The sequence below is a fragment of the Typha latifolia genome, chromosome 3, assembly GCF_019914945.1.
Source record: "Typha latifolia isolate L0001 chromosome 3, TyphaL0001v2, whole genome shotgun sequence".
Lineage (NCBI taxonomy): Eukaryota > Viridiplantae > Streptophyta > Magnoliopsida > Poales > Typhaceae > Typha > Typha latifolia.
In genome coordinates, this window is record NC_133088.1 from 18174359 (window position 1) to 18187237 (window position 12879).

Genomic DNA, 12879 nt, shown 5'->3' on the forward strand with positions numbered 1-12879 from the left:
TCAAATTATGCGTACACAGGATAATGGATATATAAAACATACCTTCTTATTATAACAATAACCAAGAAGCATGATCAAATGAGTGACACTAGCCAGCCAATCTCATTAAAGAGAAGATTGGTGGTTCTTCACTGGAAATTTGGAACTAATGCACAACATGCTGAATAAGATCTGGTAGAGTAATAGAAGTTCAGACAGTATGCGTTTAATACCATCATTCAAAAAGAGAGATTAATACCAGGATTGAGTGAAATTTCTAACTAACGTTGCAGAAGGTAGACAGCCACATGAAAGCAAGAAACCAAACAATTTAAAGAAAAAAGAAAAAATGGAGATCAATACCAGGATTGAGTGAAAATATCTAACTGAAGTTGCAGAATGTTAGACAAAACCACATGAAAACAAGAAGCCAAGCAGTTTAAAGATAAAGAATACCCAATAAGCAGCAATAGCTGAACAAAAGATGAACGAACAGCATCCGTAATTCGGTTTTGTAGATTTAACTTTTGATAACAAAGAGAGATTTCAATCAGCTGAGATAATCTTGGCCAGAGTTTAAAACAGCTGCAGACAATGTTCATCCCAGTGGGAGTACAAGACATACTTCAGCACCAACAAGAACTTCAAGAAATATGAAGAGTTGATTCTTTATAAGTTCTAAACCAAAAATGGAATTTTGTTTCATTGAATGAGCATTTCGCATACAGAAACTTTTTGTCAGGAAATGTTTCTCCCATCAATATGTCAAATTTACCCAGTACAGGAAAGAAAGAGACAAACTTACCATTATCTAACATACATCTTGAAGCATTCAACCCCAGCATAAATAACCCAAGACTGACACATTCTATGTAGCAAAGAGTATGAAGTTACTCAAAATAGTATACTAATCAAGAAACTTTAGTTCAGCCTTCGCCTCTTACGTGCATGAAGAGCTCCTCCATCTACATCTAAAGAACCAGAGGTGCTGCTTCTTCCCCTCCTCCTGTGGGACCTAGAAGAACCTGCACTGTTAGGTTCTGCTGGGTTATCAGAAATCGCAACATCCTCATGTATCACAGCCATGGTACTTGAAGCAGAGGCCTGATCTGCAGCCAACGCCGCTCCTACATGAGAACCACTGATTCCTGGCTCAGAATTTGGGGGATTAGCTGAAGAAGAGGATGCACCGTAGTGGTTATTACTGGTAGCAAATCGCCCAACCACCCTACCAAGGTCAGCAGTTATTGCAGCTAATCTTTCCGTACTCGCAAGGCCATACAAAGAAAACCGGTGCCAAAGATCAATTCCATCTCTAAAAAGCGAGTTTGAATTGCCATCGAGAGGGTTCAGCATATTGTTTCGGGGCAATCCAATCTCCCCAGTGATGGACCCAATGTCTGGATTCCCCTCTTCCCTTTGCATTCTCCTTGCTCTCAACCTAGTTAGAGCTCTACGATGAGCACCATCGAGTACTTCCTGAAGGGCGGGGTCTGCATGCCCTTCAATTCTACTCACATTACGCCTCTGCTGATCTAGAAGGCGTCTCCAGGATGTGGCAATTCCCTCACCCAATCTTCTTGAAATAGGCCGAAACTGTTGCCTTAGGCTCTCAATCCTACTCCCACGGGGCCTTGGTGGTATCTTGAGACCTGATTCCTCCCCTTCTCCAAGTTTATTCTCAGCACATGTCTCCAACCCTCCTCTACCATAAATAGGTACAATATTAGAATCAGTTACCTCTCCTTTGCATACAGGGCATTCTTTATGATCAGAATGGACATGCAGCCATTGATACAAACATGGCCAGCAAAATAGGTGCCCGCATAAAGTGACAACAGGTTCAGTAGCCATATCAAAGCAGATATTACACTCGAAGTTTGCAGCACTTCTGCTTTTCTCATCTGATTCCTCTTCTGAAGCCTCAGCTGCAGCAGCTTCAACAGGTACTTTATCCATCCTGCTGCATTCTGCTGATCTTTGTGGGGTCACCAGCTCATGCATTAACTGTTGAGGACTAGGTGTAGATGGAGAACCCAAATTGGACCTCTCACCACCATATGCAAGGGACGACCTAAATCGCCTAGCCCGCAAACGACTGCTCGACTCAATCAATCTTCTGAAACGTAACTCAGGGGATCGAAGAAGCTCACGCCGTGAAGAGGACCCATCATCCCGGTCCAAGAATTCTCCTGAATGAATGGGTAGTGATGGGTAAAAGCTGAAAGCTATCTCATCGCGCACCTCTGGGGTCGTCGATGCAGGAATATAAGGAGGTGTTGCAGGAATATAAGGAGGCGAGTAGGTAGATGTCACAGGAACATAAGGCGGTGAATAGGGCATCTGGGTTTCACCTCCAAGGGCCGCAGGCTCATCATCAAGCCTGGGTGGAGAGGTCGAACCATACTGCAGAAGAGGTCCAATATCTTGGATGACAGCCTCGTCGATCTCCTGAACAACCTGTAAAGCATGGACGTCCACCGGAGAGTAAGGGGCATCCGGTCCTTCTTGCTCCGGCATGTTTGGCGGGATGGTAGGATAGGAAGCGCCATAGGGTTCGTACGAAGGGTAGTATGGGGTGTACTCCGGATTAGGGACAGAGTCGGCCGGAGGCAGGGAATTCACACTCACTGCCGGCAATTCAGGAGTGTATGAGGCATGGGATGGCGAGTACGGAGGGTGAGATTCTGCTGGTTCATTCACGGCAGCAACCGATGCGTCGGAGAGAGCTCGGCTATCCTCAGCATCCGACATGGGTAGCGAGCTGAGAGCGAGGTCGGAACCGAGATCAAGGCTACGAGGGCGAGGGGAACGAGGCAGACCTAGATAGAGATTCAGATCCATTCTTCTGCTTCTCCCCTCATTTCCCTCATCGGCCATTCCCAATCAATAAAAATCCCACCTTTATCTCCCCACTAGCAGCTAAACAGCAGAGCAACACAATAAAAATCCCATCTTTTCCACTTCATCGTCACAAGAAAACCCCAAATTTGACATGAAACCCTAGCTCATCGAGGAAAAGGGGGGCTTTCCACCTTTTTGTTCATCAAAATTCGCTCTTTTATTACATGATCCGGATAACAATTCAGATATCAACCTTTAAATTTCTCAGAAAGATCAAATCCTACAAGGAAAGACTGAGGTATAAGCTCGAAGCCGAGACAAAATCGGAGGGCATCTCCAAAGTAGACGAGAAAGGCGAGGAAGAGAGTTCCAATAGAATTCTAAAAAGAGAGATTGATCGATTCCTACCAGGGTTTGGCGAGGGCGGCGACCTCTCGACGAGCTTTGGATTTCTCTCTCAGCTCCGACCAAGAAAAGCAGAGAGAGAGAGAGAGAGAGAGAGAGAGAGAGAGAGAGAGAGAGAGAGAGGTGGGTGTGGAACTTGGGTATTCTATAGAGGCACTTCGCTTGGGTATTTTACCAAAGAGACGTGTGAAGAGGTCATCTGGTCTGTGAGATGGACGGCACACGTGCTCTAAAAGGAGCATTCGCTGCGGATCTGACGGTCAATATCTCTCGCTCGCTTTTACTTGGGATGTTTCCGACACCGAAGTCGGCAGGATTGCTGGTCTGGACGCCGCTTTAGGTGACAGGATTTTATAGAATCTTCATCAATCCTACCTCTAACTACTTTCACACGTGTGACCATCATACACCGCCAATCTACAATAATAAAATGACAGCATAGCAATTGAAGTCTTCAGTTCATGGTCATTATTATAATCTACACTACTCCATCCATCACAGATTTACATCCACTTGAGTGCAAATGATTTGTATATCCAGTTATTGCTAACTAGACATGCTTAGGCTGTTCAGTCCTGTAGATTTGATGAGTATGCATATAGTATAATAGGAGGAACGCACGGATACCGCCTCTCATCCTCTTGTCTCTCAAGTTACAAAATGGAAATGCACTGTATGATAACTTATTTGATTCATTCACAAAATGCTTGCTAAGTATTCCAAGGCTTGGATGTCACAAATTGGCTACATGTAGTTGTTATATGATCATTGATGTAAAAATTTATGAATACAATCAGTAAAGAAGAAGGTTTTCTCAAAAGAAATTAAGGTTATAAGTATCACAACGGCATTTGTATTCAAGATAAGGATAACATATGTTGACATTAATAAACTATCTTGCGAGGTAGATTGAAACAACTGACCTTTAGTCATTCACGCAAGCAGCTTGAATCCTGGCCAAGTTGTGAGAGCAAACATATCATTCTGCACATGCCAATGGTATTATAAACGTTAGCATCAGAAACTCTTGGGCACAAAGTTTTCTCATAGCACATAGGAAGAAGCACACAGGGAAAAAAAAAAACCAAGGTGGTCTTAAGGCCTATTCATTATTGCCAAACTTTGATGTTAAATTTTAATGACTTTCAATTGTACCTTATATGACTTAAAAATCATTAGTTGATACCATCCGAAGTGATGTGATCTGAAGGACAATGAATCCAAAAGTTCAAAAAAAAATAATAATAATAAAGAGAAATTAGCACCACTGCTCAACAGCGACTATAAATATTTTTGATAGGAAGTCGCTTTTCCCTTCAGCAATACATCGAATAGTTGGTGGGCTGTATTTTGGAGCAAGGCAAGTTTAGAGAGGGAGAGGGAGAGGGAAAAAGAAAAATATCAATCGTCGCCTGAGAGATTCGAACTCTCGCGGGGAAACCCCATGTACTTAGCAGGCACACGCCTTAACCACTCGGCCAAAGCGACAAGTTTGCAATAAAGAGATTTAAAGCAATATCACAATGGAATGATGAAGTTCGCATCCTTAATTGGGAACTCGAGATATTTGGATTGAGAGAAGGGCAAAGAGGCTGTCTATCTTTGTTTACTTTTTTTTTTGTTTTGTTTTTTGTGTCTTTATTTACTTCAAAATCGGGTGTGTTATAACATGCTATTTCATATATTAAGTGATAATATTTCCTCTTTCTAATTAAGTTAAGCTCCTTTTCTGTATTGCATACGATAGGGCAATAATAACTTATTGACAAATAACTCATTATAATATCTAATTTCCCTCTTCTTGTCAAACAGTTAAAATTAAATTGTTTTTTTATAAAATTAATCCGAAGTGTCGCATAAAAAGATCGACAGTACCGATCAACCATTCACTTTTTAAAGTTAAATTTAATCTCTCTCTCTCTCTCTCTCTCTCTCTCTCTCCTCTGATCCATAAATTACAATAAATTTTTAGTTTCATTAAACTAACTTCCTCTGTCTCCACAGATATTAGATTTTGAAGAGAGATTGAATAAAATTAATAAGTACTATACAATAGATTTACACACAGAATCTATCTATATATATATATCGAATCATTGCTCTAATTTTTCATGTGAGAAGGATCTTTTATCCTATCACGCCGACTTCCAAGTTATGGGGATGCAGCGTGAGGCACGGAGCAATTGTTTTTCCTTACACCAAATTAGAGAAATATTGTGATACGAGCTCGCTCAAGCAAAGAGAAGTGCAGCAGAAAACCACACAATACTCCTCCAATCATAAGGATCGAGCTTGCCCAAAAGCCAGGACAAGTGTACAACCAACCAAAATACATCACCTGCATCACAATACACGATACTACGACTACTACAGCTCCGGTATATGTACTGTATGCACTAAGGGAAGTCTATTTGCTGCGTTTCATACATATTACTAGTACTAGTAGAAGAAAACTGGAGACCCAAACAAAAGAGTGGTAGGAAGCGACCGGGACCCAGCTTAAAGTTCAACGTTGGGCATGGGCTTTTAGGCGTGAGGAGGCTTGTCCACGTCCTCAAGCGGACGAAACCATGCCTTCTGGTCCAACACTGACGAACCGTTTTCGGTCACGTGGCCCGTGCTGTCAGAGGCTGGCTCCGCCCCGGGATCCGCCGGGCCGAACACGCCGGTCTTGGGGTGCGGGCCCCAGTACTTGTCCGATTGAGCTTCGATCACATCATCCGGCACCACGCTCGGTCGCACCTGCTCATCCACGTTCTTGTCGTAGGATGACACATGAGCTCCCCTCCTTGATTAAAAATAAAAATAAAAATAAAAATAAAAATAAAAATAAAAATAAAAATGAACACATGTCAAATATTTCAGACTAAGAAACTGCTGTTTCGAATTGTGAGGAAGGGAGAAAGAATCAGGGTATTTTCGTGATATTGAGGTACCACATGGCACATGTTGTAACAGCGAACGAGGTGGATAAGAGCAAAACCACGTGTACGGAGACACTATTGGGAAGTCCTAAAGTTGCCCCCCTAACAATATCCCAAGGTTCAATCGACGATCGTATTCGTTTGCTTACGCTAATCTGACGGCCTGGATTAGAAAGCGGGTCCCGAATAGTGGATGCTTTCTGGCGCACGATACAAGTTAATTGCGATTTATTAGCTTCTCCCATCGAGCAAGAGGACAAAGGGCAGTAAAAAAGGCGTGGCCGTATGGAGAGATTTCAGGAGAAATTGGTACATCTCGCAGCTTTTACCGCGGGTTTCTGGTATGGAATGTGGAGATAAGAGGAGAATATCGCGATAAACATACTTCGGTAAATATCCACAGACAACTAAATCGCAAAAGAAAAGCAAGGAGAAAGAAAAGTGAAATTCCTACTCTGACCTAAGGAGCACTCGGTTGTTGTAAAAGATTTTTAAATATTAAAAGAAGAAAGACTGATATCTTCTCGACGGTTATTCGTCCGAATATTTCACTACGATCGCTCGAAGTGAGTAGTAACACATTAGAGATCGATCGAAAGTAGTACCTTGGCGTAGATCAAGCGAGAGTAACTGTGCGTCTCAAAAGGAAACCGATCAAGAAGTTGTGGCTATTACAGATCGATTACGTGCCAGATCTCGACCGGACGCATGCAATAGACACATCTCGAAAGACCTTCGAAGCAAGAATAGCCGAATCGCATCTAAAGAGGGGTAAAGGGGAAGGGATACGTACCTTGAAGCCGATGCCGGGAAAGCGGAAGGGAGAGATGGATCTCGAGGGGACGAGGCCCAGATCTGGTTCACGAATCGCTTCCCGAAGCTTCCAGCGATCACCCGCCCCTTCGAATTGGCTGCCATGCAAGAAAAGAAGAAGGGCTGGAAAGAAGAAAAAGAGGAAGGAAGCGAAAGAGACGGAACATTTCGTTTTCTGCTACGAGCCCTGTATTTATAGGCGACTCCCCTCGACCCAACCGCTCACCTAACTTCCTTCCGTCCATTTTCTTTAACAGCGTTGTACTTTTCCATCCAAGAAGCCAACGCGACGCAAGCGAATATCTCACTTTCGCAGAGCATATCCTTTTAATCGGATTTACACAAGAACGGGGTCCGAAACCCGATACTTGGTCATACCATTAACCAATAAGATCCTGGAGTATCAAAGACAAATTATCCAAACTGGTACAGACGTTTATCTACTGTTCGAAGGTCAGGGTATATTTTACAACCTCAAGTAGTGCATTAATGGCTTAATGCTAAGTTGGGACCGTCGTAGTTCCCCACTTCTTGCTCCAAACCACTGGTTGTTTATTTGATCTGGCTTACATCATAGAGATATCGAATCTAATTCATTTATCTCTCGTTTGACCCTATTCTTGATATCACTACCGCCATAAACGAGTGTAGACTATCTGGGCATTTTTAGATTCACACCATCCAGTAGCACTGTAAGACTGCAGCATAATAATATCTTCTTCTGTCTTTTAGAAAAATTATTAATCGTTCTAATCGTCTTTTCATGGACCATCCCCTGAAAAAGTCCATGTCAAGTTAAGAGGTTGGAAGCTTCCTTGGTAGCTTTCGTCTCCAAAATTCCCAGTCATCCAAGTTTCAAGTTGTCGAAGTTTCCGAAAATGGAGGATCGGTTCTTCGTGTTCTTTTCATGAGAAATATTTTATATTCTCCGAAATCGTCACCCAAAACTTGCTGAAAGTTCTGAAGCAGAATGTGAGATTATATCAATACCCTTTTCCTCACTAATTTATTTATCTTAACGCAGTTTCTCTTTGAAGTTTTGCGGGACTCACAGTAGTCTGGATTAACCATGGTGAATGATTAACAAATCAAAGGTGATTAATATGAACTCTATATAAATCCCAAGCACCCTTCAGTCTTTGATGTGGATTTCCCGAAGACAATAGATAATTAAATATAGGGTGGGCTAACTAACAGTCTAAGTCTCCTGCTTTTAATATAAATTATCCTATCTATGGGGCAACCCCCTTTTGGCCAATATGTTGAACGATTTGCACGCTTATGTCTGTTTCAGCGATAAAGAATATCTTACACAACATATTTTACCACCGACTCTACATTGAAATAGAAAAGGCTTTAATTCTGATGACACTGACAAGCTCAAAGTTAAAATGACACACGAAGCCTTGAAATGTAGGAAACTCTGCAATTTACTTCATTTTATATTTTTCCTGTACATCCCTCAGTTTAGCACCCAGATAAACATTTTTCTTGTAGATTTAGAATGCATAGATTACGGGATGAAGGGTTATTTACAACATTTCTGCTCTGAAAGCATGCATGTATTTATGCATCACTTATGTGCCACAAAATTATAGACTAACTTCATATTTGATCCCCTAGAAACAAGAATTGAAAACAGGAAATCACTGCAGAAAAAGAACAACATAGAAGGACCAAAAGAAAAAAGAAGAAAACAACTAGAGTCTCTTTCTGAAGTGATTAGATACTGATTATCTGCAGGATATAGATCATTAATCACTGTACTCCAATCCATTCACATGAAAACACAAAAGAAGTACACGTACTTTTCAGACTCTTAAATATTTGTACAACAGATTCACCTACAGAACGATTCATGCTGGTGATAAGATTCTCTCCAATCCAGTCATGCCCGACTAAGACAATGCTGGAGACTCAGTCGTCATATATCGATCAGTGTGGAGGTCACGGAATAATATTACTCATTCATTTTAAGATCATGAATACTAGATATATAATGTCACAATAATTAACTTCTGAAATAGAAGTTCTGAAGCTAAAAGAAAAGGATTCAATATTTCAGGGGTATTCATATATATTAGAAAAGTGATCAATTCAGTTAAATAAGTACCCCTGCATGCAGCTGGTGAGAAGTAGTAATTTTAAAATAACACCAAAGTGGTATGGTTTATTTCAACTTCTCCCCCCAGTGGTCAAAACTCAAGACTGAAAGTTGAGAGACAGACCTACAAAATACAGCAATCACAAATAATTAATTCATTCATTCCGTGTATAACCGAGTATCAAGTAGAAGGACGCCTTAATGGAGAGAACTGAAAGAAGCGAATCTTAATCATTGAAACATAATCGAAATCTCAGTTCCAACTCAGGATGACAATTTCTTGGTTCTTCTTGTCTGTTTCCTCTTTTCATGAAAGAATGATCTTATTTACTTGATGTCAATAGGTAACAAGTATACTATCAATGGCGTACCTCAGAAACATTAATGTCCACAGACATACACAACAGAAAAAACAGAGAACTCTGCTTTGAAGAAACAAACACCACATACCGAAAATGGAGGCCGCCAAACATGTTATAGAGCACTCCAGGGATCAAATTGTGAGCATGTAAGTTATGTCATCAAACTCTGTTTCAAGTAATAGAACATAAATATTCAGAACTTTTTCGAATTTGTAAACATGCGTTCAATGAAAGAGGGGATGTAGGATAAGATGCAGTACTGGAACAACAAATATTCACGAGTATTACTAAAATATGCTACCTAATTATATGTTGGTGAATATAACAGAAGTTCCAACATAACCCAATAAGTATAATAAATTCACTAAATTACTCATCATTAGAAGGTATCAATCGCGTAAAAAAACGCTATATGTGCATCAATATTAATAAAGAATGCAAGAGACAGTAAAATGAAGATATTACGCCAAGATTAAAATTAGCACAGTTCTATAATTACGTCGCTTTGGCCGAGTGGTTAAGGCGTGTGCCTGCTAAGTACATGGGGTTTCCCCGCGAGAGTTCGAATCTCTCAGGCGACGTTTAATTTTGATTTTTATCTTCTAAACTTGCTTCGCTCCACGTACAACAAACCCACCAAATGTACCGAAGTAAATGGTCAAGGGACAAGCCATATCCTATCAATAAAATTTAGAGTCATATGAGGTATCACATGACTGTCATGTTGCACGGTCGTTGAGCAGTGGTTAGACTTACTATTATTTTTCCTTATCACATCACATCACTTCGAATGCCATCAATTAATGACATTAAAATTTAATACGTCCTGTAAGGTACAACTGGAAGCCATTAAAATTTAATACGTCCCTTTTGGTAGAACCCAGGCGTCTCTCTCTCTCTCTCTCTCTCTCTCGGTCGGAGCTAAGAGAGAAATCTAAAGCTCGAGACGCCCTCGCCGAAAACCTGGTATGTATCCATTGAGACTTCTATTCGAGCTCTCTTCCTTGCCTTTCTCATCAACTCTGGGCTCTGGGGATGTCCTGTGATTTGACTCGGACTCGAGCTTATCCGGATCCAAGATATATGAGTGAGAGATGCGGGTCTCGATCCGAATCCGGACATCATTTTTTTTAGCCTGACAAAAACCCTCGTCTCCCTTCCTTCCCCAATCTCCGGTCATCGTCACCTTCAACTCTACTCTGAAGCACAGGTACTACCCTTTTCTAATCCTTTCCTTTTAAAATTTTGTAGCTTTGATTCTTAAAAGATGAATAATATCGAATTTCCCGAGGATTAATCTCCAGAAACTTACTTGGAAAGTATATTGAGATTTTCTATAAGGTGTGGGATTAACAGCACCTAGTTGTTAGTTACTGCATTATGTTAGAGTTTGTATTCATGAACTGTTCTTTTTTTGTTTCCTTACTGTGAATGCAGATCTTACTAGGTGGACCTGCCATTTGCTAGGTAGATTGAGATGAACCCTAATGATCAGATGCCTACCCTATTTCCTGTCACACAATTCAATATCTATGGATATCAAGGTCTCTCTCTCTCTCTCTCCAAATCATTTATATGACACCAGAAATCTTTATGTGTATTCATCTTTTTATCTTTGTAAAATAATTTCCTAACATTTGATGCACGCAAGTTGGAAAAAGGTCCCTCATACTTTGATTTTCATTCTAGGGAAGAAAGACAGACATCATAATCTGCAAGTATGATGAGAAATTTCTGGTCAGTTGTATCATATATCATCTTCACCGATATTAATTCTCACTTTGGAGATTCTGATATTAGAATGGCTCTTCAGGTTATCGTGACTCAAATAGGAACCATGGGTACCATACTGCACGCAAGGTTGGCCTTTCTTTGCCTGTAATAATTTAAATCCGTGTTCCAAGCAATTTCTTCTGATGTCTTTTTCCCTTCAATATTTGGAAGTAAGAGTATCCAATCATAAGTTTATTTTCTTTAGAGAAGAAAGGGAAAGCATTTCTTTCTGACTGGGTCCCTGCTTTGGAGGCAATGATGGCGGTGGATATCAGTTTTAATATTGAGACTGGGAAAATGATCTAATAGTATAAGGATGGGAAATTTAAATGTTAAAATTTCCTCCGATTTTGTTGCTCATTCATATAAAACTATTAAGACATGACATTGGAGAGCATTACTTGGTAAGTGGATATGAGGTGCGGTCTGGAGCATGTCTCCTGGTCTGAGGTGCCGTATGCAGAAGTAATGCATCCTAATAAATTTCTCTTATTTCTAAGTTTCACTAGCTTCTTTTCTTAAGATTGCTAATCAAATTTTCTGTGAGGAGATATTGAAGTTCCTCATCGCATTAAATCATTAATTTACCAGTGATGCAGGAGAAAGCAGATGCTGGTCAAGTTCAACACAGATACTCTAGCCCCCCATCACAGCTATAATTTACATCATAAACTTTCAGATTACACTTTCTTTTGGCCATCTTTAGCATTTATAAATTCGTAATTCCACATCTTTTCGGGCCATGTTGTGAACCCTTGGGAATGTTATTTGTAATTTCATAATCAGGTTACCCTTTGCTTTTTTTTCAAAGCATTAGTAAAGTTCTATCCTCTGCTTCTATTTAACTAGTTGCTTATTGATTCTTCTTTGTCTCCTGTTGGTAGGAAGGATGAAGGGGTATCATTGGATCCAACTTTCAATGTTTCTGTGATTTTTGGAAAAAGGAATGAGGTAAGTTTTTAATATATACATTAATCTAATTTGGACTTTCCTAATGGATGGCTCTTTGATCTTCCAAGTTGTGATGGTTGCAGCCATTCCTACTTGCATGTGCACGCCAGCTGATTGAACACATAAGGTACTTTATCCTCTCTGTATTATGGGTTTGGATGTTACTCCTTGAAAGATGAGGTTTTCAGTTTAAATAATTTTGGAAACTTACATTTAAAGTAATTTGAAAGTGCAACTCTAGAGGGTAAATCCATGTGCCTTTGCAGTTCAATCCTCTTTCTACTATTTTGGCATGATCAGTTTTCATTCTGCAATTTTATTTCATGCATGTCAGAATTTGGAGCTTTCCTTTTCACTTCTTTTTCTTCAAACCTTTTAAGTTGGAACCACTTCTAATGTTTGAGAATCTCTGATTTGATTATTTGTAACTGTTAACTTTATTTTAGCTTGTGAATCATACAAAAATCTACTTTGATTGTGCATCTTCTGGTAAAGTAGAATTCTGCAGTAGAGCTTCAAATGCCAATTTCAGATTGGCGGTCAGTTTCTTTCTTGTTATCATCTTCCTGCCTCATTTTGTACATAGGAGTAACATTAGGTTGACATCTGTAGAATGGCTTGAATTCCAATAGGTCATTTCTGGCTGGTCCATCAAAATGCAAATTATCAATGTTCCTCTTCTGACTTAGTGCTTCTCATGTAATCATTTGTGAGGACCACATAA

The 12879-nt window shown here is 40.2% G+C and overlaps 2 protein-coding genes and 2 non-coding genes across 4 annotated transcripts; 1 reads left to right on the forward strand and 3 right to left on the reverse strand.

Moving 5' to 3' along the window:
* Positions 1-655: 655 nt before the first annotated feature.
* On the reverse strand, positions 656-4122 carry LOC140785064 (uncharacterized). Its single transcript, XM_073132771.1, has 2 exons — positions 3232-4122; positions 656-3103 (listed from the first exon to the last, which is right to left on the reverse strand). Exon 2 carries the CDS (start codon positions 2857-2859, stop codon positions 901-903), a length of 1959 nt encoding a protein of 652 aa, XP_072988872.1. The 5' UTR covers positions 2860-3103; positions 3232-4122; the 3' UTR covers positions 656-900.
* Positions 4123-4634: 512 nt separating this feature from the next.
* TRNAS-GCU (transfer RNA serine (anticodon GCU)) lies at positions 4635-4716 on the reverse strand. The gene has a single exon. It is a non-coding gene; the product is annotated as a tRNA-Ser (tRNA).
* A 1038-nt stretch (positions 4717-5754) lies between these two features.
* LOC140784059 (late embryogenesis abundant protein At5g17165-like) lies at positions 5755-7070 on the reverse strand. Its single transcript, XM_073131239.1, has 2 exons — positions 6946-7070; positions 5755-6016 (listed from the first exon to the last, which is right to left on the reverse strand). Exons 1-2 carry the CDS (start codon positions 7068-7070, stop codon positions 5755-5757), a joined length of 387 nt encoding a protein of 128 aa, XP_072987340.1.
* Positions 7071-9930: 2860 nt separating this feature from the next.
* TRNAS-GCU (transfer RNA serine (anticodon GCU)) lies at positions 9931-10012 on the forward strand. The gene has a single exon. It is a non-coding gene; the product is annotated as a tRNA-Ser (tRNA).
* The last annotated feature ends 2867 nt before the right edge of the window (positions 10013-12879 follow it).

Bases quoted from the DNA above. Each gene is read 5' to 3' on its own strand.
- LOC140785064 (XM_073132771.1), bottom strand. From the start codon at position 2,859: ATGGCCGATGAGGGAAATGAGGGGAGAAGCAGAAGAATGGATCTGAAT.
- LOC140784059 (XM_073131239.1), bottom strand. From the start codon at position 7,070: ATGGCAGCCAATTCGAAGGGGCGGGTGATCGCTGGAAGCTTCGGGAAG. The intron at 6,017-6,945 runs GTACGTATCCCT...TTTTTAATCAAG, and splicing joins TTCCCGGCATCGGCTTCAAG to GAGGGGAGCTCATGTGTCAT.